Source organism: Eptesicus fuscus, chromosome 22, assembly GCF_027574615.1.
Source record: "Eptesicus fuscus isolate TK198812 chromosome 22, DD_ASM_mEF_20220401, whole genome shotgun sequence".
Taxonomy (NCBI): domain Eukaryota; kingdom Metazoa; phylum Chordata; class Mammalia; order Chiroptera; family Vespertilionidae; genus Eptesicus; species Eptesicus fuscus.
In genome coordinates this window covers 20,953,860-20,975,338 of record NC_072494.1, presented here as the reverse complement: position 1 = coordinate 20,975,338, position 21,479 = coordinate 20,953,860, and the positions used below count along the sequence as shown (strand labels likewise).

The window sequence follows — 21,479 nt, the reverse complement described above, 5'->3', positions numbered from 1 at the left end:
ACATGCAAATATACTACTGTATCAACATTCAAAAGTTTAATTTAAAAATAATTAATGCAAAAATTTGTTTTAGTCAAAATATATTTTTAGCAGAGAAATGGGTGACCAACTGAGACTTTGAAAAAATAAGCATCTATATGTCCCATTAATATGAAGTTCTATAGGAGAAATGAAGTAGAAACACAAATTCAAAGAGAAAAAGAATCAGTGAATAGTCCCCCAATGTTAAAAAAGTGCATGGCCACAAATTTTTTTAAACAAATGATAGTGATTATCAAATTGTTACGTTACTTAGGATACATTTAGAAGAGTAGACTTAAAATTTATTTTAAAATGTCAATAATTTATAATATAGCAGAATTTATATCATTTGCTTCTATTGAAATGTATGATTGAATGTTTAGATGTCCCTCTTAGACTGTGTAAAGAGTACAGAGACTTTTCCAAGTCTTTTAGGGGGTATAAGAGAGCAAAAATAAATTTGAAGAGCACTCTTCTAGCCAATATATTCCACCTCTAAGTATGCCCAGGTTTTAACAGCCCAAACCTTGGCACCTATGAGCCTACTCTGTATGGAATGCCCTCTCATTGTCTGCCAAGCAAGGCTCTTTCAATTCTCCTCTCCAGCCTCGCCCCTCTGGAAACTCATCCCAGGTGCTATGGGCACAACTTAGCACTTTCTCTCCTGCTCTTGCCTGACCTCCTGTGCGGTATCATTACACTGCACCCTAAGGGTGTGTCTACACGTCTATCTCCCAGTTAAGCTGTGCAAACCTTTAGGGTGAATTCCTTTATTGTCCTATCTCTGGTATTGCCATGAAACAGATTCAATAGGTTCTGGATGAATGAATAAGTGAATGAATTATCATCATGTGCCTGGGATTAACAGTTTACAAATGGTTTACCACTTAAATTAGTTTTCTGCCTTTGAAGATATATTTTCAATTTAAGTGCTGAGTACTAAGGCTAAAGATACTCAAACCAATAAACATTAGGGGCTCTCATACATTCATTTACTTATGAAAAATTCTTCCCTGGGTTACTAACAGGATTAAAAGTACAAAATTACACTAAATGGCAGAAATGGCATTAATGGCATTAATCACCCTGGTCTTTTAGGACAGTCGCTGAAGCCAATGGTGATCAGAAGTGGGATTCAATCTTCAAACATTTGGCTACTATACTTATCTGCTAGGTCACTCAGCTGACCCTCAAAATGCAGGAGTCTTATGTGTTGACACAAACAAGTAATCTCAAGTCTTGAAAAGACTATTAAGAAAATCCTAGCCCGGTTGGTGTGGCTCAGTGGTTGAGCGTCAACCTATGAACTGGAAGGTCAAGGTTCAATTTCTAGTCAGAGCATATCCCCGGGCTGTGGGCTCCAACCAGGAGGCAGCTGATCAATGATTCCCAGCATTGATGTTTTTATCTCTCTCTCCCCCTCTCCCTTCCTCTCTGAAATCAGTAAAAATATGTATGTTTTTTTAAAAGAAACTCCTAAATGTCTTCCCCTGTAATGTTATGCTGCTGCCTGTACTGTTCTACGCCTGGTTTAGGTCAAAAGAATTCCTTTGTTCAATCACAGTGATGACTGAACAAGAAGAAATAAGTATGCACAGGAGCCATTTCACATCGAGCCAGACCTCTCAGCTACTCAGGCTACTTCTGAAGATCACATTACCTATCATGCTATAGGGGGACATGGCTGTAAAAAATGTTTAAGAGTAAAACATAAGTATCCCCAGCTTCTTTTGCAATTCATGAGATAATTCTGGAAACCATTTAAATTTAATACCTTCACTCATTTATTCATTTATCCCTTCATTCACTAAGCATTCAACGAGCACCTGCTATATGCCAAGTACTCTGCTTCTGCATAGAGGTTACAGACCTCATGCAGATTTCACAAGGTCTTACATGCACACGTGAGTGAGTATATGTAGCTCTACACAATTTTATCACAGGGATACCTTTGTATAACCACCACCACCAAAATCAAGGTACTGAACCCTGGCCCGGTAGCTCAATTGGTTGGAGTGTCATCCCGTACACCAAAAGATTGTAGGTTTGATTCATGGTCAGGGCATATACCTAGGTTGTGGGTTCAGTCCCTGGTCAGGACACGAATGGGAGGTAACCGATTGATGTTTCTCTCTCACATCAATGTTTCTCTCTCCCCCTTCCAGCCCCCCTCCCTCTCTCCATCTCCATTACTCTCTAAATATATCCACGGATGATGACTTAAGAAAAAGATACTGAACTGTTCCATCACCATTAAGATCACCCATCTGCTATCCTTTTGTCACACCCACACTCATACCCCGCCCCCCATCTCTAGCCCATTCCTAACCCCTGGCAAGTACTAACTTGTTCTCTGTCTCTATAATTCTGTCATTTTGAAAATACTACATAGGTGGAATCATACAGCAGGTAACTTTGGGGATTTTTTCCTACTCAGCATAATACCCTTGAGCAGGCATCCTCAAACTACGGCCCGCGGGCCACATGTGGGCATTTTTGCCGTTTTGTTTTTTACTTCAAAATAAGATATGTGCAGTGTGCATAGGAATTTGTTCATAGTTTTTTTTTAAACTATAGTCCGGCCCTCCAACGGTTTGAGGGACAGTGAACTGGCCCCATTTAAAAAGTATGAGGACCCCTGCCCTTGAGAGTCATCTGAGTCATTCCACGCATGTGTCCTTTGTTCCTTCTTGTTGCTGAATAGATTCCATTGTACTACAGATGGACTACAGTTGGTGTAAGCAGTTAGCACTGAACTCACTTTTGTCATTTCCAGTTTGAAACTATCCTATATAATAAAAGGCTAATATGCAAATAGACCAAATGGTGGAACAACTGAACCGGTTGCTATGACATGCATTGACCACCAGGGGGCACGAGCGGAACATGGTGGGTGTTGGCTGCGGTGGGATGGTGGAGCAGGTGAGCGGGGGCACCAGACCAAGGCGGTCGCTGTCATCAGGGTGAGGCTTTGGTGGTTATTGAAAATTCTTTGCTCCTGTGAGCTGCGGTCCCACCAGGTGCTCATACCTGCTGCTGACGCTGGCACCCGCTGCTGGCACTGGCCCCAATTACTCCATGAAGCGCATGGGAGAGGCGGCGGGAGCGGGGCTGCCGGCAGACAGGGAACCGGGAGGGGCCGGGAAGGGCCGTGGAGGATGGGATGAGACCTGCCCCTGTGCCCACCACAGCCTCACAGCCCACAGTTCCTTTCAAGGTGCATGAATTCATGCACTGGGCCCCTAGTTACAAATAAAACTGCTAGGACAACTGATATAAAAGCTTTTGAATCGGTTTAAGTTTACATTTCTCTACAATCAGTGTCCAAGAGTCCACTGGCTGGAGCATAGAGCATATGTTTGTTTAGTTTTTAAGAAACTGCCAAAGCATTCTGCAGAGTGGCTGTGCCATTTTACATTTCACCAGCAATGTAGGAGAGATCCAGTGTCCCTGTGTCCTCACCAGCATTTAATACTGTCATTATTTTAAAAATTATTAAAGTATAGTTGGCATACAATATTTGTTAGTTTCAGGTGTCTGATATAGTAATTTGACATTTACATACTTCATGATGCTATCACCACAATAAGTCTAGTAGCTACCTGTCAGTGTGCACATGTATTCCAGTAGTATCAACTCTATTCCCTGGGCTGTACCTTACATCCCCCCGTATTTTTTATTTTGGCCATTCTAATAAGTGAGTAGTTACATCTGGTTTCAATTTGAATCTCCCTAATGGCTAATTATATTGAACATCTGTTATGTGCTTATTTCCCATCTGTATTTCCGCTCTGGTAAAATGTTTGTTCATGTCTTGCCCGTTTTCTAACTGGAATGTCTGTTTTACTGTTGAATTTTGAGAGTTCTTTACATATTCTAGATACAAATCCTTTGTGAGATGTATGGTGTGCAAACATTTCTTCCAAGTCTGATGTTTCTTTGTCTAAACAGATCAGAGAAAAAGTTTTAAATTTTGATGGAGTACAATTTATCAGTTATTTATATGGACTATGCTTTTGGTGTTATTTATAAGTTCACTCTTTCTTGTAGTCCTGCCCTGACGATTTTCTCCTATGTTTCCTTTTAAAGTTCTATAGTTTTATTTTTTATATTTAAATATATGATCTATTTTGAGTTAATTTCTGTACAAGGTATGAAATTCACATTAAGATTTGTCTTCTTCTGCCTGTGGATATCCAATTGCTTCAACACCATTTGTGGAAAATACTTATTGTCTATTAATGTCTGAAGTATATGTAAGAATATTACCTCCTTTATTCCTCATAGTGGTAATACATTCCTTCTCTATTACTTATTTTTTCTTGATCAGGGTTTTTTTTTACTCTCTAGGGGTCTATCAATTCTTTTCTCCTCCCTCCCCCAAAAATCTTTTGGTTCTGTTAATTTTATTCTAATGAATGTTTACTTTCTATTTTATTTTTTTCTACTTTTGTTACTTCCTCTGGTCTTCATTCGTTGGGTTTAATTGTTATGCCTCCAACACATAGAATCAATCTCATTCCATGTCATCACCTTATTTACATCTAGATTATAGAGTCAGTCTAGAACAGTGGTCGGCAAACTCATTAGTCAACAGAGCCAAATATTAACAGTACAACGATTGAAATTTTTGAGAGCCAAGTTTTTTAAACTTTAACTTCTTCTAATGCCACTTCTTCTAAAGCCACTTCTTCAAAATAGACTCGCCCAGGCCGTGGTATTTTTTGGAAGAGCCACACTCAAAGAGCCAAAGAGCCACATGTGGCTCGTGAGCCGCAGTTTGCTGACCACGGGTCTAGAACATCCTGAGTATTTCCCTCTGTTTGCTCTAATATCTCTTACCTGTCTGCAGTGAAACATTTTGACAAATTCATGTTTGGTCTCCACTTCACTTACCCAGGTGACTGATGGCTTCCTTATCCCAAGGCCAGGTGGCAGCACCTGCAAGGTCTTCCCTCACAGAGCTGGCAAAGTAGACATTGAGGAAGTGTGTGCTGTTGAGCTGCAGCGCCTCCTTCAGCTCCTTCACACTCATGTAGGCCCTGCAGAGCACGAGAGAGGGTCAGAGTCACACTGAGGGGTCAGCACTCAGAGAAGAGAACAGCCACACCTATTCAGACTCCCAGCCAGTGCCACTTTTTAGAAGGGCAGGGAGGCAGAGACCAGGCTGTCATGAAGACATTCGGGATATTTATTATAAGATCAATAATACCCTACCTTGTTAGCACTCAGTATTTGACGTCATATTCAAGTCCTCACTCTATACCCAGATGATTTCTTCAAGATAAATCCAATGTGACTCCTAGTTCTTTGCCCTGAGATTTATCCCACACCATGGTGAAGGCCATCTAATTCTCAGTCTCAGCTTCTTTGCATCACACTGCACGATCTATGTATATTATGATCAGAAGACCAACTGAATCTTTATCTCAGTATATGCTTCTTCCCAGACATTACTTTTTTTTCTTTTTTGTAAATATATTTTTTTATTGATTTCAGAGAGGAAGGGAGAGGGAGAGAGAGATAGAAACATCAATGAGGAGAGAGAATCATTGATCGGCTGCCCCCTGCACACCTCTCACTGGGGATCAAACACACAACCAAGGCATATGCCCTGACCGGAATCAAACCATGACCTCCTGGTTCATAGATGGATGCTCAGTCACTGAGTCACACTGGCCAGGTTTCAACCAGACATTACTTTTTAAAAGGGAAATAGTGGCTAGGAAAGAAAGTGAAAGAGGGGAAAAAAAAAAAGAGAGAGATGAGTGATAGGTAGGAGAGGGTGTCATAAAGCTACTGCAAAAAAATAATAATTATATATTTTTTTCTTTTTCTAGCCCCTTAATCATAGAAATTCTACTCCTACTACACTACCTTATGATACCAAGTATCTTTATTGATGGTGTTAAAAGCACTAGGCAACATTATGTTTACACTTACCGAATCAATGGTCTATTAAAAACACATGCCCCATGGCCCATTAAAAAAGAAAAGGAAATAAGCATTTGATCTTTTTATAAGTTCATATATAGTCAAAGACCTTCATATTCCTGGCATCAGTGAAACTTAACACTTTACCACGAGCAAACAGAGCCCGCCATTCTCACTGAAGAGCTATTCTAAGAAGGAACAAGGAAACCAGAGCTCAGTGGCCCCTAGGACTCACTAGATGCTTCCCATAGTGGCTGGCCATGGTTTGCACTCCAAAAAGGGGAATGTTCTCATCACAGCTTCAATTGAACAGACCGTTCCCTCAACCTAAGTTGGATCAAGCTCCACTGTTGCTATTCTGGTAATCTCCCAACCCAGAAGCTCATGTTAGGACAGCATGACCTTTCTTCTCTTGCTTGCTCTATCTCCCAGTCACACTATTGAAGCCATCTACTTATTGATGCCTCGTGTAGGATATACTAGCAAGGAGTACCCAAGAAATAGAGATCACAAAGATCGGATTTTTTAAAAGAGAAAGGTGTGTGGATATGTAGAGCTAAGACCCATTGGCCATAGTATAAGAGCTTTTCTTTCTTTCTTTTTTTAATTTTTTATTGATTTCAGAGGGGGGGAGAGAGAGAGTGAGAGAGAGAGAGAGAGAGAGAGAGAGAGAGAGAGAGAGAGAGAGAGAGAGAGAGAATGAGAATATCTAGGCATCCATTAGGTGATTCCTGTATGTGCCCTGATCACAGGGGATCAAACCCACAACTTTGGGGGATTGGGACAATGCCAGGGCCCAAATATTGTTTTAGTATTCTTTAGAACAGAACCAAAAAGAGAAATAAAACATAAAAACAAAAATGATTTTGCTTTAGAACCAGAGATTCTTGGGAGAAACGGAATTTGAAAAATACTTTCTTATTGAGTTATAATATCTTGGAAAAATAGTTCTCAGCCTCAAGAAATCATCCAATTCCACGAGGTGATGCCAGATGTGATCAGAGGGATATTCCTTCTGCTGCTGTCCTGGAGACACAGTGTGTTTTGGACTGTTGCCTGGTTTTCCCTGAACATTAGTCACATCCTTGTTCCCTTTCTCCTCTATTAAAAATAATTACAATTTCCTGACTTGATAAATTAATGGTAATGAAGCTTTGATGACATCAAATAATTCTTTGACATGGAGATGCCCCAATAGGCCAGAAGACAGGAGTAGAGAAGGGGCAGATGGCAGATGAGACAAGAGAAGAGAAACAGAAAAAGAAAGGAAAAAGAAAAGAAGAGCAGGAAGAACCAGAAACCACCTATATGCAGTGCAGGGACTATGGAATAAAAGTCATACCCTTCCCTGTCTCTATCCAGAACTCCCATTAACATTAGGAGTTGGTAATCTGACAGTTCTCTCTCTTTCCCCCTCCCTCACTTTCCCAAATCGCCTGACCCTGGTATAGTTTACTTGGGCTATATGTGTGTTTCTGGCTTCTCCATCTGCCATTTACCAGTCTTGGCCACTGACTTTCTGTCCTCCCTCAACCCAGCAGCAGTTCCACTCATTTCCCTTGAGCATCCTCCAACAGGCCTCTTCCTCCACCACCAACCTCATTAACTGGTTCTACTCATCGCCCTCTTCTCCTTGCCCATCCCTCTCTCCAACCATAAAGTATCCTTCCAGATGAGAGTGGTTATATCATGCTGGTGGCAAACTGGGTGTGGTTGCTCCAACTCCTGCACTCCATGGAAATATAGATAGAAGTCAGCAAGTCCAAGAGAGAGAATACATTTCAAAACACAGTTTAAACAGTCATTAATTGAACTGATAGAAAAATGTCTTATTTTGTTGGAAACAAGGATTTGTGTCCAAATGATTCTAGAAACCAAAAAAAAGTAAAAATACAGATGTCAGTGTATCTGCTTTGGTGTAGAAGGTTTGCCTATTACAGCACACGTATGCCATTTTAGGACTTATATCAGAGCCAATGAGGACAAACAGCTTAGCTTGACACTAATGTGGCCAGAGTCTGGCTCAGACCTAGGGTGGGGAAAGTGAATATTATCCATAAATTCAGAGCTTAACATTTTGCTTCAAAAATGATTTATTAAGAGACAGACTTGCTATCCTAAAGAACTTAATATTCAATGGAAGGTAAAATGACATACATAAATGTTATAAAAAGCATAAGAGTCACAAAGTGACCGTGTGAAATGAGAGATGAACTGCATGAATCTGCGTAATTCCTGCCAAGATCTCCCCTTCCTCATCCTCTTCACACACTAGACTGAAATACCCATCGCACCCATCTCCCTGAGGACTCAGACCAACCAAAGTGAAGGTGCATCTTTATTTTTATAAAAATTGCCTCAGAAACAAGTTCCCCTTGAAGCTGACATCCCAAGTGACTGTGTGCACTTGCACTGCTGCCTTCTCTTACTTCTGACATGCCCCTGATAGATGCACACTTGCCTCACCAATATTATGACTGTGACCCACTGGTTTGGGATGAAACCTTGCCCGGTGTAACCTGGATGCCATCAGCATCACTTCCATCAAAGCTGCTTTTGTTAAAGTTGTTAGCAACCTAATTGCCCTTCCCCACAAATGAAAAAAAATCAGTCACCTTCTAATTGGAATGTGCCATATAGCTAGGACCTGATTAATTGTAATGACTATCATTATTAGAGGCAAATAAATTATTGCCACATTAATAATTTTCACTTTAATAATTATTTATCTTGGCAAAAAGGCAGACTTCAAAGAGTTTAGTGGTGTGTGTTTTTCTTGTGAATCATTCTAGTCCCTATTTTGCTTATTATTCTAAAAACTGTAAATTTTAAAATATCATTCTTTGCATTTTTTATGCTTCATATATATTTTCTCATATGAAGGTCACAACAATCCTATGAGGTTAGCATATTTTATTTTACAGATAAGAAATTAAAGCTTACAGAGATAAAGTCACTTGCTCCACACCAGACGGCCTGTAAGTTTCAGAGGCAAGTTTTAAACCTGAGTCCCTCTCACTCCAAAGCCCACATTCTTTCTTCTATTCTTAGTTTTCCTATAATCTGTGAGTCAACTGTGTTGGGCCTTGGCAATGAAAAGTTGTATAAGACATGACAGTTGTTTTCAAGAAACTTGGTGTGGTGACAAAGATAACTGTGTAAACAGGTGGTTATAGTGCAAGGTGACAGGCACAATGATAGCCATGTGAACAAAATTATCTGCAAGAGCAGAAGACGGGTTGAAAAATCAGCATGAAGAACCAGACAGATGCTATGAATTGGCTTGTGCACAACGTCCCCACCCCCTTCTTGGGTATCTCCCTGCTCTGGAGGACAGAGAAGTTAGGTTCTACATTTCTCCAGTTCCCTTGCCCCAGAGGATCTGGATGTGATTGAGATTCTACTAATCAGCTGTGCTCTAGTGAGAGGTGGAAGGTGACAGTAAGAGAAAGACCTTACTTCTGACTGTTTGCTTTTTTCTCTGCCTGCCAGCATGGCTAGGTGAGTGTCCTGGTGCCCCAGCACGAGCAGTGAGGGTGTGGAGAAGCTGGTGCAAATCTAGACAGAGCAGCACTGCTGGGACCCCAACACTCCCTGCCTTCCTGTCTCTGACAGGGGTTCCACTTGCTGGCCAGTTCTTCGAGGTTGTTCTGAGAGATCTTCCTAGATGCCCAAATGAAATCCTACTACCCTGGCCCTTTCAAAACCTTTGTAACCACTAAATTCCTTTGTTGGTTAAAATAGCTACAGTACTTTTTGTTTTCTGCAACTAAATTTTGACTGATTCAGAATTATATTCCAGCTGTGTTTACAATGTTTGATTTTAGTTCTCAAGGCAGAAGAACAGGAAAATAAATTCAAGCTGATTGAAGAAATAGAGCAAGAATTGTTTTTTTTATCTGAATCATAGAATTATACCCTAAGATCCAAAAAATACCTACTTAGGTTCTGATAACAAATTAACATTCAACTCTGTGGATAATAAAAGATGCAAAAAGGCTGAAGATTGAAAGATATTTCAAGTTCCATTAAAGGAAAAACAGAAATTTGGAAACTACAGATTAGTGAGCACAATTATCAATTCCCAGAAATATTCCCAATGCATTCAATAGACAAATGTTTACTATTAGATAAGAAAGAGGTGATGACTGGAACTACCATGGGCTCACTTGGGGGGTGGGGGGAAATCACACAAAATTAATCACATTTATTTTGTTGTTGCTTTGGGTGTTTTGTTGGATTTACTGGAATGGCATGATTCCTTGGAGAAAATATGTCTTGATTCAACAGGATACATGATGAATCTCTTGCGAGATCTTAATGAGGACGGTGGAGAAATGCATAGTTGTAGATTCCTAACAACTCACACCAAATCAGGGGATCAGGTCTCTGTATTTGCCCTGATTTAACTGAATTATTTAATCAATGTCTTGCAAGAATCTACACAATGTAAGTGTATCAAATTTAAAAATGACCTAAATTAGAAAGATGATATGTTGGATTCAAATACATATCAAAAAGCTACGATTATGGGGGTAAACTCAAAGGTAAAATTGAAAAGTTTCAAATGTAAAATTTAAATTTAAGCATACAAAAATAATAATTGCTAAAATACAGTATTAAGGACTCTGGATTTAACACCCATTAATAGGAGGAAATGACTACAGATTTCAGTTGCCAACAGTGTTCTGTGACTCCCTGGGGGAAACTAGAGTCCCTAGGATTTAATTCTAGGCACAAAGAGAGTGCACTTCCACAAACAGACTTGCGCTTGGTTATCCTATGCTTCTCGTGGATATGTCCTTCTTGGTTCCCTGTGGTCTGCACAATCAAATCCTTTACATTTCCTTTAAGTTGCCACTCAAAGCCTTTTATTCTGACCCCCAGCCCATCCTAGCACCACTATGCCATTGATTGAGCTAAACTGATTTATCCATTGATGTCAAGCATGCCTTTAATCTTTTTGGTTTTGAGGTTATTTGGTTGATTGGTTGTGTTTTTGTTTTGTTTTGGCCTCCCTGCTTTGCTTATGTTCTCCCCTTACATATACAATTAACAAAATTGTATCTGACATTCAAGGCCCATTTTCTATCTCATTTCTTCTGTGAAGCCCACATCATCCCACCATAAAATGAGCCCCCACATCTGAATTACAGTGTCATTCAGTCTAGTCTATAACACAATGGACTATGATATGTTGATTATAATATGTAAGCCTGAATTGTATGAGCTTTAAATTTTTACCAACAAGAATAGTATAATAGCAAAAAATAGATAATAACATGATAGTATAATAGCACAGTATATTATTCTAATAGTATAGTATAATAGCAGAGAATGTAATAGCAAAATATAGATAATATAAATTTCCTTTAAAATAGATCTAGCAAGATAAATTAAAAGCATATAACATCCATACCGAAAGTCATTAAAATTATTTAGGTGTATTATTATCCCATTTACTAAAATAGAAAAATGTGCCCAATATATTAATGAGTGAAAAATCAAACTGTACAGCCATAAGCTTAATATAATTCTATTCATTTATAACTATAAACATATCTTGCATATTGTCAAATGCTCATTTAATATTAGTTGAATGTATTAATGGTGAAGATGGGCTGTAATTGGAAGATGAGACAGAGAATACCCCATTCATCCTTCCACCCAATGTTCCAACACTGCCCAACTGCAGAATCCCCATAAACACAAGGGTCCATTTACATCTGAAGGAGCCAAACTTGAGGACCTGCTGCCTCTGGTAAAGAACAAGAGGCAAAAATACAACCATAGATAAAGCCCCAAGCACACTCTCTTTGAAAACTCTTTTTTAGTGATTACAGACAGAGCAGGTTCTTGGCAAAAACACTGTACATGATAAACTCTCAGGGCCCAGGTAGGAATGGGCAGTGTAATTCCATGAGCATTACACTAGGTTTTAAAAATATGAAGCGTTTCCCCAGAGGAGTGGTCCTCATGGGTAACTAGAGCGGACACAATGTGTTCCAACTAATGGCAAAAACCCATGAATACATACACTATTTTAGTCAGTTTTTTGTGTGTGTGCTTCTTTTCTCCTAAAGCTCTTTCTTTCACTGCTTTAGAACATTTTTAAAGGATTTAAAATGGGATTTTCTTCAAATCCTATTTTCAAGAAAAGCATCCTTTCTGTAATACATCGTACATACACACTCCACTGAAGTCAGTTCTTTTTGACGATACACATGCACCACACTGAACTCAACTTTCTATCAACTAGGGCAGTGATGGCAAACCTATGACACGCGTAGCTATTTCTGATGACACGCGGCCGCTAAGGCGGCCGCATGCCGAGGATGAAACATTTGCTGCTCCTGAGGATGAAACATTTGCGAAATAATGTTTTTTCCTCAAAGTGACACACTACCCGAGTTATGCTCAGTTTTTTGGCGAAGTTTGACACACCAAGCTCAAAAGGTTGCCCATCACTGAACTAGGGGAAGGTCAACAAATCCTATAAGAAAACTAATAATTGAGTATCATTTACATTTGACTTTAGAAGGTAGGACGACACACTCAATTCAGAAAGTATTTCCTGAGCACCTACTAAATGCCAGGTCCTGTGCTGAATAACCAGGATATAATGCTGAATAAGCCTGGGCAGCTCTTCTCCCCTCATGGACCTCTGTGTCCCTTTAGGGAGAAGGACAAGGAAATGGGCAGTGGTACTGGGACTCAGCAGTCTCTCTGGTAGAGAAAAGATGTGGTGAGAATCCACGGACCAGGACTGGAGGTGCCAGGGGAGTCATCTCAAAATTGGCATCTGCCCCAAGACCTGGCAGGTGAAAAGGTGTTACCCTGGCGAAGGGATGGTCTGGGAGGAGGAGCTACTAATAGAAAGGCCCAGAGGGCTGGGCAAGAAAATTATGCAGTTCCTGAGAGTTGGAGAGAAGTGGAAAGGATGCTGACGAGGGGAACAGCAGCTAGTTCCTGAAAGGTCTTGCAAACCATGGTAAGAAGTTTAGAGTGCTTTGAAGCAAGGAAGGAACATGACTAAGCTTACCTTGTAGATAGACTTGTCTTTTTTTAAAGTTTCTTTATTGATTAAGGTGTTACATATGTGTCCTTATCCCCCCATTTGTCTTAAGAATGTGTGGAGAATAGATTTGAGGAGTGCAAATGGGAGGCAGAGGAGCCTGTCAGGGGCTGTGGCTGGATTTGAGAGATGTTTAGGAATAGAACTTATAGGAATTGGTGATTAATTGGATGAGGCGGGGTGAGGAAGAGGAAGAGTCCAAAATAATGTCTGAGTTTTTAAATTGAGTAACTGGGTAGCACAATTCACTGAAATTGAAAATAGGAGAAGGAACAGGTCTGGGTGAGTCAAATATGAATACAGAAAAGGCTGTACCTCCTAGGAGGTGTGTACCCCCTAGAGTGGAATTATTTTAATTCCTTTCAGGGACTTAATATTGAGAAATTCCTGTCTCATGCACCACTTCCTGGGAATCTCCTGGAAGATAGAAGAAATAGGAGGGGGGTGGGAAGGAGAAAAGAAGGCAAATGGCTTTGAGGGTTGATGGCAGTAGTTTGAGAGGAAGCTCCTCTAGGCTGCTTTCCCAGTAAATAGAAGGTGAGGGGTCCCCTCAGAGTGGGAAGTGAGGTGATGGGGACAGAAATTTGAGAAGACTCAGAAGGTGTGAAATTTCACTGCGGGAGAACAGGGAATGGGAAAGCACTTACTAGGGAGATACATGGAGACCACTTAGATGGCATTCCTGAGAAAGGACTGCCATGCTCATCTCCTCCTAAATCTAGTAGTCATCACGCCTACTTAGAAGTAAGTAAAAGACTTCTGCTGTCACTCGCAATTTCAAAGTACAGTAGCGGATATTTTTCCTCAATGTGGAATTTATAAATGTTATAGAATAATAAATTCTGTTAATTATAAATTGTATACATGCTTAGATTATATATAAACATAAAGATGTTCATTCACCCTTAGCACTCTGGAAAACTGTCCTCTGCAAGGTCACCAACTATCTCCTAGCTCCTCTCTCCAGGACACCTCTCTGCCCTGCCCTTCCTGACCTGAGGCATCTGGCATCTTGGCTTCAGTAAGTTGGCATTCTCCTGCTTTATCTCCTATAGCTAGACACCCCTTCCCATATCTCTCCTGGGACCTTCTCTCTCCCCCCATCTCTCAAGCACTGCTCTCCCCAGGCCCAGCCTCTGCTTTCTTACATATCACTCTCTACTTCCCTGGGGTGAGCATGTTCACTCCTGCAGCTTTTCTTGCAGGGATGACTCCAAAATGTGTGTCTCTAGCTTAGATTTGTCTTCTGAGCTCCAGGTAAGTATATTAACTGTCTACTGGGTATTATCCCCTAGATATTTGAGATCTCAAACTCAAGAAGTCTAAAACTCAACTCATCCTCCCTTTTCATTTCCACTTCTTGTTTTTCCCTGTCATGGAGACAAGCATCATCATTACTCTGTATCCAGCACCCTGGAAGGGAGTTATCTTTCTCAATTCCATGTCTCCTCTTTCTCAATTTCATGTCCAATCAATCACCAACTCCGATAATTTCTATATTGAATATTTCTAAAATCCCTCCCTCCCACAGTCCACTCTGTCATTGCTTTAAGCCAGAATACCTTCTTTCATGGTTTATTGAGCACAATCTTTACTGCTAGCCTGTGTTCATGCTAGCCTATGTCCAGTCTGCCCCATTTTCTTCCATCTTCCTTAAGGAAATCTGAGTAAGCCATTTACCCACTTACAACACTCCAAATGTATCCAGTGCATTTGGGATGAAATCAAAATGCCTTAATACATTTTCAAAACCCCTCATGACCTGGCCCCTTGCTATCTGTCTGGCTTCAACTCTGGCCATTATTTCTCTTACATTGATTTTCCAAATCCACTAAGTACTTATAGCTCTGCATCTGCGTTATGCTCTCTCATGGTTCCATGAAGGTGCACAAATTTTTTTTTCAGCCTAGAATGTTCTTTTCTGTGAACTTTTCTGGTAACAACTATCCATGATTGAAAAAAAAAAATTTGTCCTAACCACAGATTTGGTTAAGCCCGGGTACTACATCAGGACACTCTGGATCCCACCAACTGATACTGAGGGTACAGTGCTGGTGACTGGAGGAAAGCTACAATGTCAGTGGAGATCCTTCTGATTCCAGAGTCCTCTCTCTAACATGGTACAGTATTGCCTCTAATGATAGACTAAATGTTTCTCAATATTAAGTCCCTAAAAGGAATTAAAATAATTCCACTCTAGGAGGTACACACCTCCTAGGAGGTACAGCCATTTCTGTATTCATATTTGACTCTCTTTTATAAAGCAACTAATTCCAATGGACCACCAGATAATAAAATAAGCATTTAAAGAATAGACTCATAGACCCAGAAGTCTCTTTGGTTCTAAAGAGATACAGGATGGGAAGATCCAAATCCTCCAAGGCTTTTTCTCACAGCTTCCCCAGAAGTTGCCTGAACCTGCGGCCAGGGCCCACTTGTCATCATTGGCTCCTCATTCCACCTTCTCACTGGACAGGGCCTCATAAGCCCAAAGCCTCCACATGGAAATTCCATCCATGTGCCTCCTGATGAAGAGACTTTTGATGGGAGAATTTCTTTGCCTTTTGCATGATCACTTGTAAACTTTGATTCCAGAGAGTTGCCAGACCATTCCTGTCCATCTGAAAGTTGCAAGTGTTGTAATGGCTGAGGAATGAGAATTCTGTAGTCATCCACTGCAACACCTTCCTTGGCCTCCCTTCCCCATTCACACCTCCTGGCTTATCCCTGACCTACCTTCTCTTCTCTGAGAGATGGCAGGCCGGCAGGCATGCCCTCCAGCCACTCTTCTCAAGAAGGACAGGACCAGTGTTTGTCTAGAGAGCACTCCTCCATCCCTCTCCCTCTCCGCCCCTGACATCCATGCTTTGAAGCCAGCTGAGGATCAGATCATGTGTTGGCTGAGCAATTACATTCAGACTATGGCCTAGCAGTGACTCACACTCTTGTGGTCTCCTTGTGTTTACCAGGGATACTTGATTCCAGATGGATTTCCCTTTCCCCAGGCAACCTAGAGCTAACCCATGTCTCCATTTTTCTCCTGCCACCCTAGCACTCTCCACATTACCCTTTCAACACCAACGGTCTCTAAAAGGTGTGTATGCATGTGTGTGTGTGCGCGCGCACGATAAAGACCATGGATCTACAGCTGTAAACTGCAGGCCAAGTTCTGCCTGCACCTACTTTTGTCTGATCTGTAAATTAAAAATGGTTTTTACATTTTTTAAGAGTTATAAAAAAAGAAGAGGAAGGAGAAGAAGAAGGATGAGGAAAAGAATGCAAGAAAGACTATATATGTGGCTGACAAGATATTTACTCTCTAGCCTTGTACAAAAAAAGCTTGCGGACTTCTATTCTATACCAAAGTATATCTCTGAGGCATTATTTTGCATCCAGACAGACATGGACTTGCAGCTCATGAGCTGCTAGTACTAAACCACCTTTTTTTTTTTACCCATGCAAATTTATTTTGCTCAACAAGTGTCCTCTGCTATTATTGTCATTTAAACTGTAAAAAACAACAACAACACGAACAATCATGCCTTTCTCAGCTATTTACTCTTTGGGGCAAAAGACTTTCCATCTCATTCAGAGACACTTCTGGAGGAGGAAGGACGGCTTGGGCACTGCCCAGAAATATGGAGCATTCTTTCTCCATGGAACAAAAAGGAAATGCTAGGAGCATGAAATCTTTCTGCCTCACAATTGGATCTAAGTTTGGTTATACAGACAAGTTGTCATTTGGTTCTAAAGTAAGGTGACCAGACGTCCCGCTTTTGGCGGGACAGTCCCAATTTTTAACAATTTGTCCCGCGTCCTGCGGCGTTTTAAAAAAGTCCCGATTTTTGGAAAGAATGCACGACAAGCTAGGGAAAAGCGGGAGAACGGGAAGGGAATATACGGTTTTTGGCGGCCATGTGGCTATTTAGCCAGGATATGAGTTTCATGTTATTTTTGTTAATTTTATAATGTTGAACTTTAATAATAACAAATAGCCAAAACCGGTTTGGCTCAGTGGATAGAGCGTCGGCCTGTGGACTCAAGGGTCCCAGGTTCGATTCCGGTCAAGGGCATGTACCTTGGTTGCGAGCACATCCCCAGTAGGGGGTGTGCAAGAGGCAGCTGATCGATGTTTCTCTCTCATCGATGTTTCTAACTCTCTATCCCTCTCTCTTCCTCTCTGTAAAAAATCAATAAAATATATTAAAAAAATAATAATAACAAATAATTGTTGAGAACTGATTATCGAGAACTGCTTATCAAAGTTCGCATTGTTGATCAGTTGTTAGAATTCGACCACCATTGTTTGGACTTAATAAACTGGCATTTTTTGGGATTGGCAACGACGAAAACATTTTGTAACTGTCTCTCAGACGATACACATCGTACTGTGTGCTAGTAAGCTAGTTAAACAAGTGATGTCATTACAAATCAGCTATTCAGATAATTTAGGTAAGTAATCTATTTATTTATTTCATAAATACATAAATTTTCTTGAATTTAGCAGACAGTACTCGTATTATTTATATTTTATAGTGGCAGCAAAAAGTCTAGCGCCAGCCTTGAAAGTGACACTTACGACTTACGTTATGGAAAATTCAGAGGAAAAATAATACAAGTTAGTATCGTTATTATTTAGAAAGAAATATAGGATTAAAATTAAAATAATTTTTAAAATATAGTTACTTTATAACAATCAAATTAATTTAATTTATAAACTAACAATAAAATATGTTCATGTAATTATGTACCTACTTACTGTGTTTTTAAGCAATATGTATATAATAATTTATAATATAATTAAAATTTTTTTTTAGATTTTTAACATAATGAGTAAGAAAAGAGGATGCAAATTCAACAATGATCTAAGAAGTGAATTTCCTTTTATTAAAAAAACCAAAAGTGATTACAATATAGACCAAATTTTTAATCAAGAAACCCCCCCCACCCCTGGTCAATGGTGTCCCGCTTTACCAATGTTAAAATCTGGTCACCTTATTCTAAAGTCAAGTGCAATTCTGGAAGTAATGTGAATATTGGGGCTGACTTTGCTGCAAAGTTGTCCCCAGTAACTTAGACTTCCTTGACTTATCTCAGAGCCTGTGCCAATACCTGCAGGAGTTGCAGGGACATCGCCATCACCAACAAGCCCTTGAGACCAAGGTGATGGTGAGGTTGACTCAGCTTAGACTGAACTTCACAAGAAACAATGATTCCTTATATACTCTTCACAAAAGGGATTTCATGTAGAAATAAAGGGGGAGGGAGGGTTGTTCTCCCTTCTTTATTTCAAATAGAGATTATTAAATGTTCTGAAAGCTCCTGTACTAAATTAAACTAAATTTTGTTTAAATTCCTAGGGGATAGCATAAGTAGTTGTAAAGATTGTAACTCTGAATTAAAATGACATGGTTATTGTGGGCTTTGCCATTTTCTCATACCATTGGGAGCATCCTATATAACAAAGAGGTAATATGCAAATTGCCCCTCACGCCCTCGCATAACAAGATGACCGCCCCCACATCATCACAAGATGGCTACCACAAGATGGCCACCCCCATATCGTCACAAGATGGCCGCCCCACATTGTCACAAGATGGCCAGCAGGGGAGGGCAGTTGGGGGTGACCAGGCCTGCAGGGGAGGGCAGTTGCAGGGGACCAGGCCTACAGGGGAGGGCAGTTGGGGGTGACTGGGCCTGCAGGGGAGGGCAGTTGGGGTGGGACCAGGCTGGCAGGAGAGGGCAGTTGGGGGTAATCGGGCCTGCAGGGGAGGGCAGTTGGGGGTGATCGGGCCTGCAGGGGAAAAGTTAGGTGTCAATCAAGCTAGCAAGGGAGTGGTTAGGTGTCAATCAGACTGGCAGGTGGAGCGGTTAGGGGGCGATCAGGCTGGCAGGCAGGCGAGTGGTTAGGAGCTAGCAATCCCAGATTGTGAGAGGGATGTCCGACTGCCGGTTTAGGGCCTAAACCGGCAGTCGGACATCCCCCGAGGGGTCCCAGATTGGAGAGGGTGCAGGCTGGGCTGAGGGACACTCCCCTCCAGTGCATGAATTTCGTGCACTGGGCCTCTAGTTATATAATATTGCTAAGCCTGGTTCATGGTGTGAAAATGATATGATCCTTTTAAAAATTAACATAAAAGTAATCTAAGAAGTAAGGATGATAATAGTACCTACCTCCTTACATTGTTCTGTAGGTTAAATGAAACAATGTATATAAATTAGCACATGACAAAATACCAACTACATAAAAAACAATGGTTATTCCCCATATTTGACAATGGCACACTATGTTTTTTTAAATAATAATTACTTAAAAACCAGTGGAACATAGTTTCACAAACTGATATCAACTCAGGCTCAGGCTTGTTTTCAAAAATAGAGAGAAGTAAGCAGGGAAAATGGAACACAGACAGAACTTATACTATTTCTTTACTGTGTGACAATTTATAAATAGAATTATTTATTTGAGAGGAAAAATTCCATTTTAAAGAATGAAAAGGGAAAAATAGACCTCAGGTAGAATAGTCACCCTATACCAGGCAAATCTTTTAGATGCTGTAACAAAAGCAGCTTCTCAATGAACAGGCCAGCACACCTAGGTGAATGCATCATGCTCTGCAAATGCAGGAGAGGTGGGCAATGCTTCTGGGTGTAGGAGCTTCCCGAGGCTGAGCCTGGGTCACCGAGTCTCTATTATCCTAATTCTACTCCAGTATTTGGAAAAAAAAGATGGGTCAACCATCAAAAACTAAGAAAGAAAATAGAGCCATAAGAGAAAGGACCAAGTGAGTACATCTTCATTTTTTCACCTGGTGTTTCTCCCAAAGACAATTTTAAAAGCTAAAACAAGGATGGATGGGTCATCTGTTTAGCCTCATCCTTTATTTAAAAAAAAAAAAAATCAGCATTTCCGACTCTAGCATCTATTAACAAAGTTGTTTTGACATTCAGCATTCTTCATTTGTCTCCCCTACATACACACATGCATGCGTAAGCACTTTCCTAAAACCTGAGTTTATTTTTAGGCTAGAAAGAGGGTGTTCCAGATCAGGGCCCTCTGCTCTTCAGCAGACATTCTCAAATGCTCCATTGCCAGATCTAAAAAGGCCACTGTAGAATTTATTAGAGGAATGTTCACAAAGCTCTGATTACTTTTTAACCAGAAAATGAAGAGAAAAAAGTTCAAGAGTCCTCATCAGATCCAATATTGCACGTGGCATCCAGGAATTTATAGGGGCTGGGAATTCTCAACAAACCCCAGCCCTCCAGCCTATTCACCCACAAGTGGCACTCCATGGAGGGCTTCAACTTAGTTGACATTCAGTCTTTTCTCTTCCCTGTGAAGGTACAATTCTGTTTCCCTAAATAATAGGGGAGATTAGGCCAAAGAAAACTTGAAACAATGCATTCGTTTTACAGCTCTAATGGCTCAGCTGAGGCCTGCCAATGAAAACGCTGACTAAATTATTCCAGGGAAGCTTCTACCCGAGCTAATAAAACCAGCCAAGTCTCTATCCACCACCTCCTCCTTCCTGCCACTCAGTTATCATTATTATTATTATTAATTATTGTTATTATTATTATTATTGGCATTTTGGCCTTTTCCAAGAGGAATATGCAAAATACCCAAAGAATGTTCTCTTTTCAATAGATATTATGTTTGGGGTACAGATTCATATTTACTTTTCATGGGTATGGTGAGCATAATTTCAAACAAAAAATCAAGATGAGGTTTTATAGTAAAGGGTATTTTATAAAACAATAGAATGGAAGATCTGAAATCCTGACAGTCCTGAAAAATCCAAGTAGGGTCAAACTTTATTATTGAGAATATAAACATGTCTGATGTTGTACGTTGTCTTTTCTTTCAAAAAATATTTTTTGGGAACTTAGCATTTCCTAACCCTGTGCAAGGCCCTTGGGAAGACACTGAGATAATTCAACTAAAAAGAAAAAAGGTCTACCCTAGACAATAATTAACCAATAACCCCCACACACTCTTATCCCACATGGTCATGGGAACCCTTTTGGACCCTAAAAAAAGAGATTGGCAGTCAAAAATAAGAAAAAAATGTCAGGATCGGAATATAAAATAAGAAAAGAAGCAAAAGGAAATTCAGAGAGAAAATAAAAATGTTCATTATATGGCAAGGCCACTAACAATTGAACCAAGCCACTATTATATACCAAGACCACTCTTGTCAACCCCTATAAGAGAAGAGCAATTAAAACCAGACAGCTGGAATTAGATTCCATGCCTTCCAACCTTCAAATTACCAAGAGAAAGTCATCAAATTCCTCCCAATTCCTTCAAAAGAGTGTAAAGCTATCACATGATTTGGAAAATGTCTTCCGGCTTTCTCATCCAATACAATTGCTATGGAAACCACAGGAGTCCCCTATTATTACAATTTATGTGGCATATTCCCATGGTTCAGTACTGACTGGA

The 21,479-nt window shown here is 40.3% G+C and overlaps 1 protein-coding gene across 1 annotated transcript in view; it reads right to left on the bottom strand.

The window, feature by feature from the left end:
* PAPPA2 (pappalysin 2) overlaps positions 1 to 21,479 on the bottom strand; it is a 212,625-nt gene that overhangs the window by 133,191 nt on the left and 57,955 nt on the right. The window contains exon 3 of the mRNA XM_008145883.3: positions 4,918 to 5,063. Within this exon, the coding sequence (XP_008144105.3) occupies positions 4,918 to 5,063 (146 nt within the window). The remainder of the gene's footprint in view (positions 1 to 4,917; positions 5,064 to 21,479) is intronic.